General features: G+C 36.9%; 1 protein-coding gene across 4 annotated transcripts in view; it reads right to left on the reverse strand.

Annotated features, from left to right (window-relative positions):
* The window catches only part of PDE10A (phosphodiesterase 10A), a 346,650-nt gene that overhangs the window by 142,933 nt on the left and 181,256 nt on the right, over positions 1-22,461 (reverse strand). Inside the window, exon 1 of one of the 4 annotated variants that reach the window (XM_027729502.2) lies at positions 19,902-20,035. The exons of the other annotated variants lie outside the window; for them this stretch is intronic. Within the exon in view, the coding sequence (XP_027585303.1) occupies positions 19,902-19,944 (43 nt within the window). The 5' untranslated portion in view covers positions 19,945-20,035. Of the gene's footprint in view, positions 1-19,901; positions 20,036-22,461 lie in introns of those variants that run through there. 4 annotated transcript variants of the gene reach the window in all.

The raw sequence follows: 22,461 nt of genomic DNA on the forward strand, positions 1-22,461 counted from the left end.
GGTAGTCAGAAAAGGGGGCATAAGTTTGTCCGTTACCACTGTGAGGCTAGGAAAATATGCTCTTGGCTAGATACAGGAGAACAAGGGAGAAAGAAGCTTATATTCAAAAAATTTGTCAAAAAAACTCATATTATATGGATTAAATTAAGATTCTTCTATTGGATTCAGTATTGACAAAAATACAAAAAGAACATGCAACAAAATCAGTTATAAACAAGAACAACATTATTCAAGTATGGGGAAGAACATAACATTCCTCTCTTGTCATTTGTGATTTGTAAGTATATTGCTTGGCTTGTTTTTTTTTACTTCCTACTTGAGAGTCATGGCATTTTATAACTATACTTACTCACACTTTCCATAACTAAACCCAGCATAGTGCATAATGCTCTTCTCGGCAAAACAAAAATTCTGATTTTCTTTGCAAGTAGGTTCAGTTCAGCAGGATCAAATTTATAACATTAATAAATCAACAAAACCCAAGATAACATCTCAAAACAGTGTAATATACAAGCCTTAGCTATGTTTTACAAACACATTAATCATGAACTGATTGAATAGGCCCACAGTAAACCAATTCTTCATCTGCATCCATCCGAGTTCCTTTCAATGGGTGACAAAATATTCTTAATCAATATTCCACAGTATTTCCACAATGTTTTGCCAAAGCTGTTTAACAGACTCTGGTCTTCAAAGTAATTTTTCAGACACTTAGATGGATGCAAAACATCAGTCAATGCATGACATACACCTTGGGTCCCCCTTCTGCTACCACCACAACCACTGTGAAAGATTCCTCTGGCACTGAAGAATTTTCAAAGCAGAATGACCTGCACATCAGATCTGTGCCTACGTTAGCACAGCCTGCCCAGGGTTGAAATCCTCTGATTTACAGACCAAAGTATGTGATTACGAGGACCCAGCATTTATACTTTTAATGTTTAGGTGAATTTTATTTCAAACTATCTGATCCGGACCAAATCTCCTTCTTAAGCTAGAATGCTGCAGCACACATCCCAGTTTTGTTTAGTCTGGAAATAATCCGGTTAAAGGATGGGTTCACATTTTCTGATGAGAACCAAGAACTAATAAGAACAAGTAGGACAGTCAACTCAAAATCATATTTCTGACCTGAACATGCTAATATGTTAAATTTTTATGTCAGCCAAGGAAGAACAATCCAGCAGATGGAAGCTTCAGCAATGGACAATCTAGCACCCTGGCACCATAAACCAGGTAAAACTACGCTTCTAATAGGAGAAAATTGTCAGTGGTTCTTCATAACCTGACCAAATAAATCTTCCCCAAATCCCTGCCCTTCTTTTTGCTTGATCATACACTTCCTTAGACCTAGGTTGAAACTGCTTTCTTAATGACCCAATCCTTATCCTTTATAACTCAGCCCACAGCCTGAAATGCTCTTCCTCAGCACCCTCCCAATGACTTTTTTCCTCTTCTCCTTAAACTAGCTGTTTACTCTCATTGCCTGCATGAGAGTAAACATTCAGGGTAATCTCTCATGCAGGCAATCTTCACAACCATCTAACTCTCATTCTTTCAAACCAAAATTGAGGCTCCAGCAGACCTGCACACAGAGCCATGAAGTACAGCAATTATTCTGCAAACTAAATGCAATTTCTGAAGAAACGCATAATGTGTACATATAAAAATAAGTGAAATGTAAAAATAAAATTAACTTACACCTTATTTTTATTCATGTATGTTTTATATTTATTCTCCTTGAAAAAATAAACTATTACTTTAATCTTCACCTTCAATAGAGTTCCTTAAAGAATGAGTAAAGAAAATTATTTAATTTTGTCTGGCTCAGTCCATTTCTCTTAGCTGAACCTAACTTTACCCCAACTTTTCACCTAGTGAAAAACAGTCCAATGTTTGCTATGGATCCAGATCTGAATTTTGTTTTCGATAGGCAATTAGGTATTTCTGAAAGCAAGCAGTAGTAAGAAGAAACTATTTTGCAGCCCTAACTGTTTTTTGCTTTCAGCAAAAACTGTAATAGGAAAAACAGGAAAAGGCTTAAACTAGCCCAATTCAATAAGAAATACAAGAAAGTGCAATAATAGTTTTCACAGCTGAAGATCTGTGCAAGGGTTCTAAGTCAGCTCTATAAGAGGAAAGCCCTGTAAGATGATCAGGAAACTAAAGCACTCACTGCTAAGTTTAAAAGGTAAAAATAAACAAACCTTTTTTTTTCCCCCAATTAAAAAAAAAATCACAAAATACAAATCAAAAATCAGAATAAGCATTTAAAATCCTTAAAGAAGCAAAGCACTTTCCCCAGAGCATGAAAAAAAATTAATGTGAAAAATTTAGGCCAGAAATGGTGAGACCGAGATCAATCTCCTGTTGATTGAAGAGCATTAAGCTTACAGAGTCCCACGTATTTACAGACAGATTATGCTAACTGTAAAATTTGATGTCCTTCCCTCTAATGCAGTCAATCCAGACACTTGTTTTTGATAACACTTAAAATACCCTAGTTTTAAAGACAGGATGATTGCTGCTGTCTTCCCCTATATCCACTCCTTCTCTCCCTCCTCTCTTGAAACCTTAATACTTTCAGTAGCCAAAGATGTTTTTATAGCCTTTTTTTACCCAACCTCTAAGACAACAAAAAATATTTAAGGCCATTTTTCTACTTTTGGGAAGAAACTTACCTATTGTCAAAAAAGAGAATTATTCCATTTCAAGCATCTGTCAAATCTAAGAAATCTACTGTACAGTATTTTACTTCTATGTAAGAAATTCAGCTGAAACTTTCAGTAATGCCCAAGGTAAATTAGCTGCTCTTTTCCCACTACCCTTTAAGAAAAAAAATTGTACCTACTTTCTCGTATATACCTTCTCCTTACAAGTACAACAGGTAGGAGTAGGAGGGGAAAAAAAAAGTTGCTCTGAGTTATAATTTGCAACAATGCAATCATCTTCAAGACTGTCAACACAACTCCAAGAGAATCTCCAGATCAATGTAACAGTTTTAGGGAGTATTTCTACTATCCCTTAATCTGCAGGATTGCCCCTAGGTTAAAAGTAAACCTATGTCCTAACTAGGGTGCCTGTGGGCATGACAACACAAGCATTGGGACAAGTCTTAAATGAAGTCCCTTACAAAAAATCTAGGACTCTACAGTCCATATTCTTTAGAAATCAATGTCACTTTTACTACACCTGGAAAAAAGATATTACACATAAAATACTGTACATATGAAACTGTATTAGTAGATACAACAGAATTCTACAACCTTGAGTTTGATTTATTCCTCCTTGCCTGCTTCCTGACCTCAAGTCTGTCATCTGATGAAACACAGAGATAATCACTGCTTACACACGCAGAGTATGTATTTAATAATAAAAACAGGGGGAACCCCATATAAACCCCAAACTTTTTTGATTACTAGAAAATAACACCACAATTATGCAGTCAGCTCAAGAATTGTCCAGCTGTTCCTGGATCTCCTAAGTGATAATGATCAGTTTGATTCTCCAAATCATCAAGGAATACTCTTAAAGGTCTTCATACAATGATAAACAAATGTAAAACTGAGCCACAGATGGTGAAAGACTCAAATAATCTTTCTTGTATTTAACTTCACCTTAAATGTCTTCCTAGCCTTTAATCCAAAACTAAAGAAAAAGGCAGTGAAAGCCTACAGGTTGTCTACACCAACATGAGCATTGGTCCTTCTCAAAGTAAAGGCTGCCAAATAACTGAGGTAAGCTTAACAGGCTTAACATCTATAGCTGCCATTCTCTAACACACTTTCAGGATATAAAACAGCGCAGGCTCAGGTTTTAAATGCATTGAGACAAACAACTATCCATTATTCTAAACTACATCTCTGCTTATAAAACCTTTGTTTCCCAAAATCTTGTAACATTCTATTCTTTCCTGAAAGATGACTGTTTTCACTCAGCCCGACAGAAGATTTGTCCTTATATGGACAACCCTGAAGACATCAAATGGCTCTTTTCCCAGTCTATTATCAAGCCAGGAAATTAGACTGCCTGAGGTACTCTGCCTTACTTACTGGGTTCAGAGCCGAGAGGAAACATTCTTGAGTTCGTTAATCAACCATTTTCACACGAAGGTGAACGGATGCTTTTCCTTTACAGCTTTAGCAGCAATCGCCACCAACGATTATATGGAAGATTAAAGTCCTCGCACAGCCATGGGAGACAACAGAGTGCTAACGATGACAGTGAAAGCTACAGAGCAGACAGCTGTGTCCCCTAGGGCTCGGCGGAGAGGAGAAAAAAAGTAAAATTAAAATTTCAAATAAAAATAAATATCACACATAAATAAATTCTGCAACACTGGAAGAGTGGAAACAGGAAAAAAGCAAAATCCTTTTCTGTGTTTTTAGTAAAGCCTCAGCTATTTCCTTGCCATTCATGATATTTAAATCCAGTTCTACATGAACCTACAGTCTGAAGAACGCTACAGATATGAAACACTTTGCTCTCTGATACTCAGGTGCCTGTAAAGCTCTTTTGCCTTTCCACGCACAACTTGCTGTTAAACTCATATCTTTAGTAAGGAAAAAAAAAAAAAACATACATGTGAGGAATCTATACCCTGAATAGTTCTGAAAAATAGGTTCAAGGTCCAAAGAGGTTAAGACTTTCTAAATGGCCAAGAAATTTCATCCTCTTTTCACACACTGGAAATCCTGCAAAGAAACCCCCTCTCACAGAGTCAGCTCAGCTGCCTAGAAACTTAGTGGCAAGCCAGTCTTTGCCTTTTTAAGCTACAACAAAGGAAATGATTGAGGAAGCATTAAACCCTAAGTGCACCATAAAAGGCATCTACCAGAAAACTAGCTGCTATTCACAATAAAGAACATGCCTTATTTAAACAATAACAAACCACCACAGTCCCTATATCCTCTTAACATAGAGAGAAAAAGAATGTATTGCAAGAAATATGACCAAAAGTTGGTATTTCAGCTCCTCAGAAGCAGGCAGAATTTCTTTCATAAACTTGAGTAGGTGAGACCATATCTTCTCAATGGAAAAATATGAACTGATGTGTCATAATCTATTTATGTTTTGTTGGTATTTTTTAAATCTTCAACCAGAAAATTCCTTATTGCCCCTTCCATTTCTTGGTGTCCCAATTGTTTTTTCAGCTATGTTTATTTTCTGATTGGCAAGGAAACCATGAAATTCTATCTTGGTTTTTTATATGCTTTCTTGCTCTCTTTCCGTTTTCCTCCTATTAAGTCATCCTGTGCACGTTAATCTTTCAAAGTACGCTTTGCAATGGAACCAAGAAGCCCTTTATGCTGCCAGCATTAGTCAAGACAATAAATAGCTGAAAAATGGCTACTAAAAGCAGCCACAGAATTGTAACTGTTAGATATCCATCCCTAATATTTCTCAAAAAGATCATGGGTACCTATAAAACTACCAATCTCATTCATTAGACAGCTGCCTTCTCTTCATAAAGCTGTCAGCATGGGGGCAACTGTTTCATCTTTCTGAGTAAAGTCTCTTCTGAAATGAAGTTGTGATGGGATAATAAACTAACAAAATAAACAAACAAAACCCACCCTCTTACTGAAGATACTGCATCTACTAAAAGGCTGTGGTAAGAATCAATTAACAAAGCATATGACAAGTTTTGGAAGGAGGAAAGGCCACAGAAAGCTCTCTCACCCTTTCAGCAGGTAGTCCTAATAGGGAGTCACCAGGAATGCCACCTCTATATTTTAGGAGCATACAAACAGATCAGTTTACATTTTTAAAAATACTGTTACCAGCACTTGGTAGTACTCTACTTCCTTCCCTAGCTTCCGCCAGCGGCCCACCTTCTACCTATATGATACACGGGAATTTTCCTTATGTATTGTACCTTTGTCAAGAAAAATATATTCACCATAAATCTAAATCATAAATCTAAATCTAAACTATGGTTTAGATAATCTAGTAAAAATCTAAATCCAAACCCTTCATCATAGGAAGGGAGCAGGTGACTAAGTGAAACTGCAACAGTTCTAGCAGTTTACAGTTTAACAACAGCGTTTAACAACAGCATTTAAAAGCATTATTTCCCTTCTCCTTTGGTCCATTAAATCAGTCAGATGAAGGGTTATGTCATCCATTCAGCACAGTAGTCCACTTCAAAATGCCACAGTACTGAAAAACAAGTGCTGTCTACATTCAATTATGTGAATACCAAAAGAAAAGTTGTAGAATGGTAAACCAGCTTACAATCACAGTTTGGACTTCAATCTCTCAACCAATACCAACAGCACTTTTTCCTCGTCAGAGCCTCAGAAACAGCAACTACCACTTATTTTCATAAAGCCTGCTGCTTTTCAAAGATGTCACAAGCCCATCAGCTGAGTCAAAGAAAGGGATGTCTGAAAATTCAAGCCAAAGATAGCAAGTGCCTGTGTATGAACTACTGTCATGGGCTGAGTTTAAAGGGTAAAGGGACTTAAATATGCTGCAAAGTAGATATCCATTTCCTGAAATGCAGCGACTTCTTGCTTTCCTTTTCCAATTGAGAAAAGCTCAGTTACATACAATGAACTAAAACATACTCAGATGCCAAATATTCTTGTTCAGGCAATGCTCTTCAAAACCTGGAATTAAGTTAACGTAATTAATTATTCTTATCCAAATCATTATCCCAGCAGCTTTTTAGTGTGTATGTTAGGGAACTTTGCATCCACAAGAGTCCCCCCAAAAAAAATTACATTGACAGACTTTTAGCACTGAACATTGCACAGCTGGCTAGAAGACAAGCAGGGAGTTGCCTGTCTGCAGCATCGGATCAGAACCATCTCTATGCTCTAACATTCCAACCGCTACAGGACCAACACTGTCGTTGACAGCTCACTTTTAATACTTGCCACAAACACTGTAGAAAAGTCTGTTTCAAGTCCAAAATGCAACTTACAATTCAGAAATGCACCTTTAGTGTATTTCACAGTGGTGCCGTTTTTTACAATAGCTATTTAATATTCTGTTTTATTAAAAAGTTCCACAAAAATATCACAACCCTTTCATAAGCAAAATATGAGTCACCATCTCCACATCCCCAAGCTTCAGGCCACCAGAGAAAAAGATCTTATTTTTTATCACAGAGGAGTTAGTAAAGGAAATCTGGCTTTCATTTTCTGTCAGACATACACATAAGGAGAAATCAGCAGCAGAGCTGCGTGGAAGTTTCATTAGAAAACCCATCATGGCTTGCAATTCCCTCCTTTCCCTTGATTTCCATTTTTTTAATAAACACAAAATGCAGGTCATGCCCTTGAACTTCTGTCAATGTATGATTTTATACAAAGGCCATGTGAAAAACTCATGAATTAATATGAATTAAATCACCAAAGAAACCAAACAGGACGATAGCTGTTTCAAATGTTAGTAGGAACTGAGTACGCCAATGTGTGAAAAAAGAAAAAAATTCCACCAGTTTAACATACCTTATGCACTAATTCAGACCACCTAGATAGTATTCTTCCAAGTTCATTTTCCTGAAATCTGAAGCTAAACCAGTCTTCATTTAATTCACAAAGTTTAGAGACACATAACTCCTCTTAAAAGAATAAAGGTCTATATGGCAAAAAATAAATAAATATCTATGTACAGTTTTCAATTGTAGATCCAGCTCCTGTCTAGAGAGTTTTATTGGGATTTGAGTTGCAAATTCATCTTTAGCCTGGAAAAACTACAGCCACAAAATGACCGTAAACAGAATAAGTATCTTCCAGCTGTTACAAAAACATGCTTTGCTTTACTTTACAAAATAATTTTATCCTTCTGTTTTTAAACTATTTGCAGAAGTTTTCTTCAGCAAGATTTATGCAGAGTTAAGCTTTGGCATACAGAAAGAACAACTGTCCGTCTAGCTGCCATTCTCTTCCTGTCAAAGCAGACACGAGGTTCAGCCCATGGCTTTCAAACTTCCTTGAGATCATGAGCTAGGAAACAGCACAAAGGATTACCCGTAACACAATTACATAATATAATTACTGTTATTTTTAATAATACAGAGCCATCAAAGTACCATTATGACAAAGACAGAGGGGAACCTTTGCGAGTAGCTTTTTTTGCTTCCATATCTGCACACATAAGCAACTGGCAGAGTGCCTAAAAAGTTCGACAGAACTTACCACAACAATATCATGCAGGTCTGGTTGAAGTCTAAAAACAACTTGGTGATCAAATTGTTTGTAGACAGGAAGGACTTTTTGGCTTCATATTTTTTTTATTGGCTGTATGCTTTCCCACCCCCTATGCCACCAATGCCTTAAATACAGAAAAAATCAGCTAAAGTTACTAAGCATCAAACCTCTCGTCTACTCCCCTGCCATGATCCCCACTGAATTCCTTAGAATAACTAAGAATTCAAGAATAACTAAGGGAAGGCTCTTTCCTTGGAGCGTTTCTGAAGATTTTTCTGGTCAAAAATCTGTTACACATCATTAGTCACTCTACAAATTATCATTACAGCAAATTTTTGTGTGCCATATGCTAACAACTGTGACCAGATAATAACATCTGGGCACCCCAAGCATTCAAACCAATCACTTGTATAACATGACTTACTTTTTCTGAAGTCACCGCAGGTCAAAAAATCACTTGTATACCAATCACTTGTATAACATGACTTACTTTTTCTGAAGTCACCGCAGGTCAAAAAATTAGCAACAGAGTCACTGTGTTCCATTGGTCAAAATATAATATTCAGTTGTAGATACTGAAAATTGCTCAAGTGATGAATTTTAATGTGTTTCTACTTCAGATTAAATGAGGTATTAGACAAAATGGTTAAAATAACATATAGGAAAGCAAACTGATTTGGCTTAAACATATGGTTGCAGTCTACAGGATCAAAGTGTTTCAACTTACTGTATTTTAGTTTCCAAGACAGACTGAGAGGAAACAATATATCTTCATCAGAAAATATATTCCTGACAGGACTAATACACATTAGATAAATCCTGACAGGAGTAATATGCATTAGATAAATATTTAGACTATCTGAAGAATTTATCTATCAAGTCCATCCAGTTTTATGCACCTAGGTCCTCTTGCTGTATCGATTGTGTTGATCCCCTGTTTTAGCATAGTCTGCAGAGAAACAGACCAGAAGTTTTGTTGAAATCTGATTTAGTTGCACCATATTTTAAAATATTTTGTAAAAATACTCTTCATGAATAAAAACTTTCAATACTTCTTTGAGGGACTGATGTCAGGAAATCAGATTCATAAAGCACAAACAATCCATTACAATAGAATGATCAAATGATAAAGATAATGATCAAGGAGTAAATATCATGGCAACAGAAATCAATGACAAATCTCACATTAAACAAAGAGGACCTGCGATTTTGTTCCGTTTCCAGGAAACACAAATGCATTACATCAGATGAGATGCACTTCCCATCATGATGACTTGATTGCAGAGTCCCTTGGTAAATTACACTTGAGAAGTAAAAAGCTACTGAAAACATCACTGACCTCTCCTGCAGAAGCTATGTATCTATGCCTTGTGCATAACACATTAAAAATTTCAGGAATCCAGAGAAATTAGAGCCATCATTAACAGAACCTTAATGCTACCAAGAGAACTAATAAAGATTCAAGAACAACAAAAACCCAACAGATCTTTAGAAGGTCAAAAGAAACAACACATGCAACTGCCTTACTGGCTTTTTAGCTACAAAATTTGCCCCTACAAATAGATTTTGACCCTATGACTAATTGTAATCAAATTTGACCATACCATACATGCATCAGATGTGAATTCACAAAAACCAGCATCTAGGAAGACCACACAGGCATGAACAAGAAGCTGCAAAAAAAGAACAGAAGCTCTGCCCATCTTATGCAATAGCAGACATTCTAGGCAGCAAGCAATGGGTGGAGGAAGCAAGGAGAAAAGAAAAAGCACCAGGAGCATCCAGACTTCAGATCTAATGCCCACTGAATTGATTGAGGTTTAGGGGTTATTGGTCTTTGTCTTACTTCATTTGAATTGAGCAGGCACAGAGTTGAGCTGATTCACAGTGTTTCAGCAGAAAAACCATGTAAGCAAAGTAGCTAAAATATGAAAACATACAAAGTAGGAGAACAGCACTTTGGGTGGTACCCAAATTACGCACTGCTCCAAAAAAAAAGCATTATGTCAGTAAGATGACAGTATTTGTATTACAGCATTTTACCAAAATAACTCAAAAATACATACATTTGGGATTTTTTTTTCAGAACAGGATTATTACCAAAGTGTGTGATAGAAATAAACTGCTAAAAACTAACTAAATAAATCCAAAACCTGAATTCAAAAGTTTCACTAAACTGCGCATCAGCTGATCAGTTGATAAAACTGAAGGACTAAACCTTCACATGCAGATTTTGACTGCCAAACAATATAAAAGACACCAATAAGTAAAGGACCACATAAAATCTCCAGCAGTACAAGACAGGAAGTGACTATTATCCATGCTTCTGCATGTTATTGAAAAAGTGCATGCTGGATAGAAACATGGTAACGTATCAGTAACCATCATCTAGACTGAAGATATATTACTTTACAGTCACTGTATTATTTTAAATGTGCTTACCTATTTCTCCTTATTTTCACCCTTTACTGATACTCCTCCCAAACTCCAATAGCTATTTTGAAGTTCAAGAGCTCTGAAACAGTTTCACAAAGATCTCCCAGCTGATGCAAAGATGGCGGTTTGAGTTATGAAAACATCTACAAAAAATTACATTACTAACTGCAGTTCTCTCAGTACAGCTCAGTACTTCGCTCTTTAAGCAACACCACTGACTGTAGCACTATTAGTTGTGGCCAGACCATACTAACAAATATATAGGAGGATGAATGTATGTTCTGAAACTAAGAGCAAATTCATAGCAAAAGGTGAAGTAAAACTGCTGCAAATTCTAATGCTGGAGATCAATAAATGAGGCAGAAAATGGTAAGTGGTCAGAAAACTATGAATTGCAAATACAGTCTAGAAGCATCTGAAGGACATCCTCTAGTTTGTCTTCTCTTTCCTTTCTTTTTCTCCCCTAGTCTTATTGATGCTGGTGAGGTAAACTTATCATCTTCATTGTTCTCACCATTTCTCAACAGGTATAATGTTATTTGCTAAAACAGTAATTCTTCCCTCAATTAAAATGCATCTTAGAAAAGCAGCAGCAGCAGAAGTAGGTCTAATCAAAACTAATGCTTACTTTACACTTCATGCTTTTAATGCAAGAACATTTAAAGTGGTCTCAATTTTGGCCTTGAAGAGAACAATGCACTATTATGTTTTTCAACCAAAGCTCCCAGATCCCCAGTGTCTGGGATTTGTTTACAGAAAAAAGACACATACAAAAACAAATAAAGTCACAAGAAGCTACAGCAACATTCTGCTTGGATCATTAAAGCAATGTTATCTGGCAGAAAGACCCCCAGATTAGAAGCCAAGTGGTGAATTCTCATTGCGGCTTTGCCATTTTTCTACTTTGTAGCCACTCATCTACTTTGATAGGGTTTCCCCAACTGCTTGGAAAGACAGTGTGCTGTCTAAGTTTTGATAATCTCCCACTTTAGAAAACTTCCAGGTTTGTTGTGAGAATTAGTTTGTGTTCACTCAGTGCTTGGGGCAGGGGATGGGTAGAGATGGTGAATATAATTATTTCAGGTTATCTCCAATCACTGACATAGAGAAAACTAGTGAATATTCTTGTAGTTCTTCCTAATCCCTTTCCTTTTGCATTCTTCGGTAATATGCAAGTGACAAGAGACTATTACTGCCCCTAGCACAGAAAAGGATAAAAGCTATTAAAGAGAATCCAAAGGACGACTATGAATATCATGAAGGGCCTTGAGGGGAAGCCGTATGAGGAGCAACTGAGGTTACTTGGTCTGTTCAGCCTGGAGAAGAGGAGACTGAGGGGAGACCTCATTGCAGTCTACAACTTCCTCGTGAGAGGGGGAGGAGGGGCAGGCACTGTTCTCCTCTCTGTAGTAACCAGAGATGGGACCCAGGGTGATGGTACGAAGCTGAGTCAGGGGAAGTTTAGTTTAGACATTAGGAAAAAGTTTTTCACCCAGAGGGTGGTTGGGCACTGGAACGGGCTCCCCAGGGCAATGGTCACAGCACCAAGCCTCGCAGAATTCACAAAGGATTTGGACAATGCTCTCAGGCACATGGAGTCACTCTTGGGGATGTGTCTGTGCAGGTCCAGGAGTTGGACTTGATCATCTTGTGGGTGCCTCCCAACTCAGGCTATTCTGTGATTCTATGAAAAAAAAATGTATTTCATTCCCATAAAACTTTTATGCAACTACCACCAGTAGAAAAGCCCCAAAGACAACTAGCAGTTCCATCTTTGTGAAAGGTCTTCACTATAGAATTAGAAGGATTTGGGGTTTGCTACAAAGAAAAGAAGATAACAAGTAATACTTCCTGTCTACATCATGCACATTGTGGGCTAGGTGAAGTACTGGGCAAGAGAAGTAAAAGTCTTGTGGGGAAAAAAAACCAAACACCAAAACAAAAAACCCTGAGCATACAAGTAGAGACCTTCATAAAGCTGACTTCCAAGATAGCAAAATTTATATTACATAAATCATGCTATATCCCCATCTTCCATGTTAAATAACATGTTTTAAACATGCACTTTCAACTCACAAATGTGCCTGCAAAAGGGAGGAGTACTCATGTATAGAAAGAGCAGCCTTAAGGAGGAAGAATTAGACCATTTATTTAAACAGGAGGGTTAGTTTACGTGAACTTCAAGTGACCATGAAACTATGGCGTAAGTGTACCAAGCACAGCCAAGTTGATCTAAGATGAGCTGCTGATGAAAGGGGGGGTTTATCCTCTCATCAGCTCCCAGCAATAGGCTGACATGTCAACAGGCTTCCCATCAGCACTGGTGAACCTTTGACTACACAAAATCAACTTCCTGAACTTATTCAGGAAGTTAACTAACAGAAAACTTACTCCACTCAACAGGAACCTACCATATCTCAGCTTCCTAAAACAGTTTGCTTTGGAGTCAGATACTTTCCAGCATTGACAGGGGATGAAGCAAGCAGGTTTAAGTTTATGTCCTCATTGCTCCTAACAGCCTCTTGTAATCTGCTTCTAGAGATCACCAGCACATGAGTAGGACCCAAGGTCATCTTTGTGTTTCTTCATCCATCACAGCAGCCTACAGCTCAGTAAGTTAGCAGACATTCACCTTTGCATGTATCGCAAGTTAGGAAGCCAATGTGCTTGAACCTTTTTTCTGCTACTGCTGCTAATCTGGGAGTGACTTCCAGCAGAGGAACATAGGTTAGGTACCTCAGCTGGCACTAGTAGAATTGCCAAAGCTCATCTCTGATGTCTAAAAACTATCAAAATTATATTAGTATAAGTCAATAAAAGTATTTTAGGAGACTTTAGAACCAGTTTGTCAACTGAGTTTTTAAGTTCCAAAGTGAAGTTCAGAGCAGGGCATTTCTATATTTAAACAAAACTTAAGCCTTACCAATTTATGTTGTAGCAAGAAAATTTAAAAATTCCAATTGCTCAATATAACTGTGTAACTGTTCTCATGTTCTCTTTTCAATTTTGATATATATAGCAGATTTCAACTTCCTTACAATTCCTCCCTTCAGCTCCATAAACAGCAAAATTGTGAAACAAGAAAAACAAAAGCCGCCTTTTTACAAGCACTTAGGAAAAAAGTCTTTCTCGGCACAGCAGAACGGCTAGTTGCTTTGATTCAAACACAAGTTGTTATAATGAGATGTTGCAAAGCGCTAAGAGAGTAGATCAACATATTTTTAAAAAGGTACAAACAGCTGAATGAACAAAAACAAACAAAAAAATTAGCCTTGCAGTCAAATCAGAGGGTAACACCTGCAACATCATCTTGTAAACAAGCACCAAGGCTTGTCGTGAAAAGCAAGAGGTCACATCAGCAAACTAACCAACCACAGTGATGTTTGCTATAGTCACAACATATCCACAGATAGAGCCATCCAAGGAAACTCATGTTAAGAGACAGAGAAAAGGCATGTGTAGCCAAATTACACTTTAATAAACTGTTAGAAAAAAAGCAGGAATAAGGTGGATAAGTTATTAAACTACAACTAAGCATTAAAAAAAAAAAAAAAGAAAAAACACATAGGGTAGAACAGTAAACTTTCAGTGACCTTAAAAAATAGTAAAAGACACTGTCAGCTGGAATAAACAAGAGATTGTCAAATAGCAGTTGGTTGATCCATGAATATTAAGCTATAAAAAGTAAAGAACTAAATTAAAACGTTATCTGTAATTACCTTCATCAAGTTTATAATATTCACCAGGCACCACTTATGTTGTTGTTAAAGAGGAAAAAGTTATAGTTAAGCAGAAACAAAACATTTGTGACATTAAAAAGTAACACAAATGGTCATCTTATATCTTACACTTCAGTGAAATCTCATACTTCACTGAAGAGATTTCCTAGAAATTTAATGATTTGCTGGGAGATATTTATATATCACACCTTTCATCTACCCCAAAAGAAACTTCTCATAGTTTATAAATAGTTTTCACTATAAGGATGAACATTTTCTTCTGCTGTAATTGCATTCTTTTGAGCAAAAAAATGTTATCTTCTCTTACCATTACAATCCCTTTTCTGTTTCTGATTTTTACCCCTTCAATACTACTGTCATGGATGGATATGTCTCCATCATTTTTCATTAACTTAAGATATGTGATATCACCACACACACTTCATTCATCCTTGTCAACTGACAGACTTTGTATCTTCTTGTTCCCCTGTAAACATTCATTTACACATTTTAGCCACAACTTTCAAAAATTCTTTTAAAGCAGCAAGTTGAGGAGACAAAGACCTTAAATACAAATAATTGCACTGAGTCGGGCAGCAAGCCACGTCCTCCAACAATGGTCCCTTATTCACTGGATGCATCTTTCATTCAGGATTTTGTAGAGCTTGTGGTTCATTCTCTAGGAGAACTTGGTCTGCAGAAAAAAGGTCTGCAGAAACAAGGTTTGCCTACTGCCACAAACAGTTTAGACTGTTTGGTTCCTCTGCTGGTCCATATGGCTATGTCCTTATACAAGTAATTAAAACAGCCCAGGGCCTGGTCTCTAGCCACAAAGTACAGGGGCATGACACAGCTTGTGTCTGCAAAGCTAAACTCTCCTCCTTTCTCCAGGTCAGAAGAGGAAAGTACAGCACTGCCCTTTGGGAACAGTCCCCCTTTGCTTACTCCCAACACACATGCAGACAGTTAGGCATCAGCCTAAACTGGACCAAGGAGCACTCTCAAAATTAAGCAGAAAAGCTCGAGCCCACACTCTCTCTGTGCTTAGCTCAAAATGTATAAGTATTGCTTATCACTCCAAAAAAAGTCCAAAAAAGATTTGAAACAACCATGCAAACTACAAACAAATCCTACCCACGAAAAAGTCTGTTAAAGTTCCTACAACACGCCAAATGATCCAGTTCTTTCTACCACCACAAGAGCTAAGCCAAAAATTGTATGAGAGATGCACTGTTCTATAGACATTGGAAACTGCAGGTCATCTGCACTCTCTGATGTCTTCAAAGAACTTCTCAAAAGGTACCTCTTATCCCAAAACCTTCTTGCATTCATAATCATGAGCTGAAGGTTAAAGAACTACATTTAAGACTCAAGATGCATAAAAAAGTAGCTTTCCAAGGGTAATTGTCTCAGGAGTCTTTACTGGTGAAAACTGAAGACACAGGAACAGTGAGACACATCCACACAAAAGCAATTTGCTCTCAAGAATGAGGCACAGGAGCCTGACACAATGAAACCTGAGCATACTAGCTAAGGCAGTGCCTGTTTTGAGAACAGATGAGTTCAGTTTCCTGTTACATCAAACAGTAACTTTCATCAGTCTTACGTGTGCTTAAAAAAAAGCAAGAAAAAAATTTCTACTGACATCACACTTAGGGTTGGGCAGACAGTGGTAGATTAGGAAATACAATGACTCACCACAAATACTGAACACATAGTGAGCATTTTCAAACTACCATGCAAAATTTCATCTTACCTAAAAAAACCAGACAATACTGCTGAAGTGAGCTATACCAGAAGAAGAGCAACAGCACCATAGTGCCTTCACTCAACAAAAGCAGTCAGGTAAAATAAAAACACTGTAAAAAGAACAGGCTAAGACACCAGCCCACTGCTGGAAGAAACGAAATCAAAACAATTCAGCAATCAAGACGGAAACATCAGCTAAAATAAGCTGATGGGTGGACAAAGAGGAAATTACATTAAGTTGAAATTACAGATACAACTGAAAGAGAGAAAGCCATACAAAGAAAGGATAACTGACTGAGCTGTGTTCCAAAAAAGAATTTACTCTAGAAAAGTTGTCAAGGTATCTGTATATGCATATAACCAAAATATAGACACAAAAAACCCAGTGTAAGTGAAAGAGTGAGTTATCATAAACTTCACTGCTATGTGTTAGGGAAAAAAAGAGCATTACTGAAATACTGAGACTTTTTTTTTTCTTTAGACTAAGTCAAAGACCATTAGAAGAGAGGGTAACAGCTTTATCCAGTTTGGAAGCAAATAAAATAAGGTACTATGGAAGAAATATAATGGGGATATAAAAACTAGGCAGTGAGAAAAACTACAAAATAATAAAAAGGATGCACATTTAACTCCCATAATTCAGGCTAAGCATTTTATTCTCTGAAGCAGCAGAACACCCTAATGTTGCAGAAATCCTACTAAAATATATATGACAAAGAAAGGGGCATCTTTACTTCCAAAATTTCCCCACAGGGTGAAGCAAAGCAAGCAGTACTATTAAGGTGAGCATAGCAATGCTTGTCAGCAGCTGCAAAAACCTGCTATTCTGGGTACATATGGGTCAGAAGGATTAGAGATGTGAGGTTCCTGTACAAAGTTATTAGAATTTCAGATGCAAAAGTTTACTTTTCTTTAGGAAGAATTTGTGGCTTGACATTAGGGGATTTCTTTCTGATGCAAGTGAAAGGGTAAGAGGAAGAAAGAATGTTGAAATCATTAACAGCTGAATAAACTTTGTTAAGAGAAGTACAGCTCTGCTGCACGAGAGTTGGTTAATAATGCAGAAATAAGGAATCACATCAGTAAGTGCTAATGAAAGCATTAAATCTTCACAGTTTCCAGAAGGAAGGTGGATTAACTGGTCTCAGACCCTGACAATCTCTTCTTTGGGTCCCAGCATCAAAGAAGGTCAGATTACTACTGCTGCTTCTACATTTAGTTTTATTTTATTATTATTTTAATTAGATACCAATAACATTAGTATGGCTTCTCTGAAGATAGTAAATAACATCCAAAAGCCTTCTCTTTTAGTATTCTTGAGTCAGAACTTTTCAGAAAGCCTTCAAGTGATACAGTGGCTCCATCTCTAGTCCTTCTGAGCTTTAAGACTTGGCATCTCTTAATGACGTCATATTTTATCACTAAAAATCTCACCCAAATTAAAACTTGCTATCAATGTATTTTTCAAAGGAATATGAAATTTATAAAACCAATATTTTTTGTTATTAATGCCACCTGTGACAAGCTGCTTAGGAACTTGGAACTAAGAAAGCTTCCTGTGGTAATAAATCACTGAGAAAAAGATATATAAAAAGAATTTTGAAATAAAGGAGTTCTTTGTAAGTATGTAAATGATACACTTTTTTAAACTAGTTCATACACTTGCCAGTTTTTTTTTTTTTAAGAACACAATTAGCATACTTCTATGTTGAAATAAAGCATTCTCAGAGTGCACTAATAGTAAAGATGAATTCATGAATTTACCATAAAAAAATTTAGAACTTATTAACAAGATTGTCCTTCTCCCCTGCAAAAAAATCACATTATAAGCATTCTGAAATGTTCATTTGTTAACAAAGTCATGACTATGGATTTGTTATGCGCCTTCTGAACTGTCTCATTCGAGTGTGCAACACATCATTACATCGTCTGGCATAGCAGAAGCCAAAGTCTTCAATAAACATCAGCCAGGCTGGTTCCTCCCACACTAATTATGACAGCTTGACAAGGAGCGGTGAAGAAACTACAGAAATACACCACTTTCTCAAAAGCTTTTAAAAAGGGGACAAGGGGGGCAAGGGAAGCCCACCTCGCAGGATGAAAACCCTGTGTCCTCACCTTGAAACAAATTAGCAAAAAAAAATAGCATCATTTAATAGAAGAGGTCAAAGCTGGGACCTGATTCAACGCAGTTGCCAGGTTCAACTGCATCAACTTGTCACATCCCACAAGATAAGAGAGCTGCGAGAGCTTTCAGACAGGAAAGGCGGTAGCGCTCTCGGAGCTGTCAATCAGTAGGTGGCACTCTTCAAACTCCGACCGTGGGAAGCCAAGTACCAGCACAAGTGAGGACACTACAAAGCAGTCTGGATCTTTAGCAGAAATACCGACAAGAAATATTGAACTGTTTTAGCCATTATTGACACCCATGGGGAATGCAATGTCTTCATTTCAATAATACATACAGCAACCCTTGCATATAACCTCTGAAGTTAAGAAGAATTATAATTTTTGGGTGCTATAAATATTTTGGATGAACACTATTGTACACTATTACTGTAACAAAACCAGTACCTTAAGAAATTATCCATTACATCTGCAGAATAATTCGAGTGCAGCCTTGTAGCTAATTAAGTAGATGTAAGTCAAACTCATGACTTAATTTATTTTTTTAACATAACAAAACATAGCATCATTATTTATGTTTTATTGCATAAAACAAAGCTGGGCACTAAATTTGTTACAACAAATGAAATAGATAACCAAATCTTTTGGTATAATACATGAATTGTTATTTCTGTGGTATTTACTAGTGAAGATGCAGTCGACACACTCAAAGATTCAATCGTTTTTGGGACAGGAGTTCAAATCAATACAGGGTATAAAAAAAAATAAAAATATTGCTCCATTAAAAAAGTGTCAGACTTTCCATTCCTGCAAATAGTGTTCTTCATTTAACAATTATACTTTTTTTAAGAAAATTTAAATACAGATTGAAATCAATGCACTTTACTGCTTATTTGATAAAACAGTAAAAGGAAGAGCAGATTTAGTAAAAATGTTTGAGTACAGGTACTTGTAATTGAAACAGCCAGCAGAGGGAGTATAAAAACAATTAAAAAAAAACTCAAACAGCCCTTTTCTTTTTATATATTTTTACTTATGATTTTAGCTTCCTTTTAAAATATGATAACAGTGCCAGCAGTGCAAAAATTAGAATATTGTAAAAGAAAAAATTGAATTTTAAAGTATTAATGACTTGAAACTAGAATACTTTTTAAAGTAGCATTAAAAATTGAGCTGATACTAGACTCGAAATATGATTTTAAACACAGGCAAGGTTAACATCAACCAACAAGCTGCATAAGCCATTTCCAAGTTATAAATCCATTCATTCACAGACTCTCATTCTTAACTTTCTGAATCTAAAACCGACTTCATGATTTGATAATGCTCAGAGAATGTTAGGCATGCTCTAGCTGTATTAGAAGACAGCATAAAATCTTAAAACTAAATAAAATTACTGTTGTACTGATCTGTACAACAGATGATATAAAAGCAAGTCAGCCAAGTATATGTCCTGGATCATCAGTGGAAATAAACATTTACACGACTGTTTCAAAATCAAGTCACTAAGTCATATATATGCCAAATAAAAACTCATCTTTGTGTTTCAGGTTTTCACCATATCCAGCTGGAATGTGTGGCTTAAACATGAGCAGAGGGAATAAGGACACAAATGGGGTGAATGGAGCTGCCAGCCTTGTGCTAGAATCATAAATGAGCTGGCATCCTCCTCACACAAGTGGCAGAAAGAAACCATCTCCCAACTCACCTACACTATCCCAGTGTGCATAATCACACTTTCCGCAGTCCATTTTACAGGAGGAGCAACGTTACTGAGTTAACAGTGAAGGTGTTTCCTCCTTTCTCAAGGCTTATGAGTGCTAGGTAACCCCAAGCCATCAGGCAAACACGGGCAGCAGAGCTGAGGAGTCAAAGTGACAGAGAATTAGTTATTTCAAATGTAAACTGCATGTCTTATAGACAACCATTTGCAAAAATACCTGACTTGGACAAACAAGTCCTTCTTCACTGTTACCTGCTTGTGCTTACATGGTTTTCATTCCATGCCATTCCTTGCTGTCTGCCCTATATATTTTTCTGTTATCCCACTAAACAGAATGGCAGTGCTGCAGACCAGGATACATGGTATTCCTATATGCTAAAGGAAAATGTGATACTATGAAACACCAGTCCTGATGGCAACCACTGAAAGACACCACTTAACTATATACCACTTAAGTGACAATTTTGCTTTCAATGAACCCAAAGACAGAATCCACGGGTTGAAAACTTTTTACATCATGATGAAATTTTTTTGTATCATCTAAATTTTAAGCATGATCTAATTGTACAACCAAACCCTGTCCACCTTTACAGGATTCATTGCTGAAGATCAGCATTTGGCTTAAAACACCCTGACTGCAAAAAATGAATACACATACCAGAAAAAAAATGAGAATCAAGCCAAGATTAACTTTCCCAATAGTGTAGGTAACAGGAATAATTTTAACTTTATTTAAACTTTGATTGCTATTTTCTTCCAGAACTACAGATCTTACTACGTCCATTCTTTCCTAAAGTACTTCTTAATTAGAAAGTCTTAGCATCTGGCATGTGAAGGTACAGGATAAAGTTGCTGCATCTCCAACAAACAAACAGAAAAAAGCCAGAAAAAAAGGTAACTGTATAAAATAACATTATGTTGATAATTTTTTGACAAGCAGAAAGACAGCTTACTGTAAAATATTCATACCTGTCAGTAGACTCATGGCACACTGGCACACAGATGACATATGCTATATGTGCACCTTTAGAGATCTTGAACGTAGAAGGAAGATGTGATGCTCCCCTAAATGTAAGACATTTCCCAGAAACCTGAAATACGGGATATCTGGTAACTTGCAGTATCTTAAATATGATAGAACTCCACTGGACTATTGATCCAGGATATTTGATACTAAAAGTTTCTTAAAACACCATGTTATGCACCAAGATTTTAAACAGTTAAGAAAAACAATTCACACCACAAACAGTTCATATAAGCTTCCGCAGTCCAGTGCTTCGTTGGGAATATTGAAAACTAAATGAGTCAGATATGGTGCAAACTGTGTATTGCAGAATCTAAAATTTTAATATCAAGAATCTTCTAACAAAATCCTGACTGGAGAGCTCACAAGTCAAAAGAGCTCAGAGGTGAAAGAAGAATACCTCTCCAGCAATTTCACTGTTTTCCACTCGTGGAAAGGATTCTGTTATATCACTGTTAAATCTCCCTTCCAAAAGGGCTCATCTCAATTCTGTTCCCTACAGAACTCCTCAGTTTCTCTGCAAAAATATTTAGACTTCTTTTTGTCTTTAAAGTCAAATGTGTATATATATATAAGTATGATTTAGAACCTAAAATATGGTTTAGGAAACAAAACCTATGAGAAGCAGAATATTATCTTCATTATTTTACATTATCTCATCCTCTTCAAAACAATGACAGCCTTCCGGCTGCACTGTAACCAGCACTGTGCACAGTACTCCAAACAGTTGACAAGTGTTCTTTGCAGTAGCTTCACTGGATCTGAATAGTATCTTGTTTAACTTCCCTCCACTCCTTTTTTCAGCCTGGTTTCCTAAGGAAATCAGTTATGCAATCACTTGGGGAGGGAGGTGTCCACATATGTATATACGCAATGCATGGGGACCTGTGTCCATCTGATCTCACTAATATCTTTTGAGCCCATTGGCCAATTTCAGTCACATTCAAGAGAAGAGTAGAGATATAAGACATTTAAGTTCTTGAAAGTTGCATGAGAGCAGGCTGCAGAACATGGAAAAGTGTTTCCACAGAGAGAGAGGCTGCATGTCTTCTTAGACGTCAGTAAATTCACAGGGGAAAGAATAGTTCTGCTCCTTTCCTGCCTGCCGGAAAATCTTCAGTCAGAGGTCACAATCAGTGAAAGACAACCAAGTTCGTTGTGTTCAAGTGTTCATAAAATAGCTTAAGTTGAATTCACCACTACTTTTAAAGCTGTTTTGAACAGAGACTATGTTTTCCACATCATCTTTTTCCTAATCTAGCATAGGAGTGAATTGCCCTACATGACACACAGTCCCTGGCTTGGTCCCTTGCTCCCAAGACCACTTATTTTAAAACATGCATGGCATCATTCTACCCCCTCAAACACAGAGAAAATTAAAACTACAAAAGCTTAGGATTCCCTTCAGGCCTCAAGACTAAACAAGTATGTGGCTCTGTAACACGATCAACTATTGAATAAAGTTTCAAAAAGACAGTCCAGCAAATATATAATCATTTTTATTCACCTCTACCGTGGAAT

This window comes from Pipra filicauda, unplaced genomic scaffold (genome assembly GCF_003945595.2).
Source record: "Pipra filicauda isolate LSUMZ 115617 unplaced genomic scaffold, ASM394559v2 scaffold367_size712859_pilon, whole genome shotgun sequence".
NCBI classification, from domain to species: Eukaryota; Metazoa; Chordata; class Aves; order Passeriformes; family Pipridae; genus Pipra; species Pipra filicauda.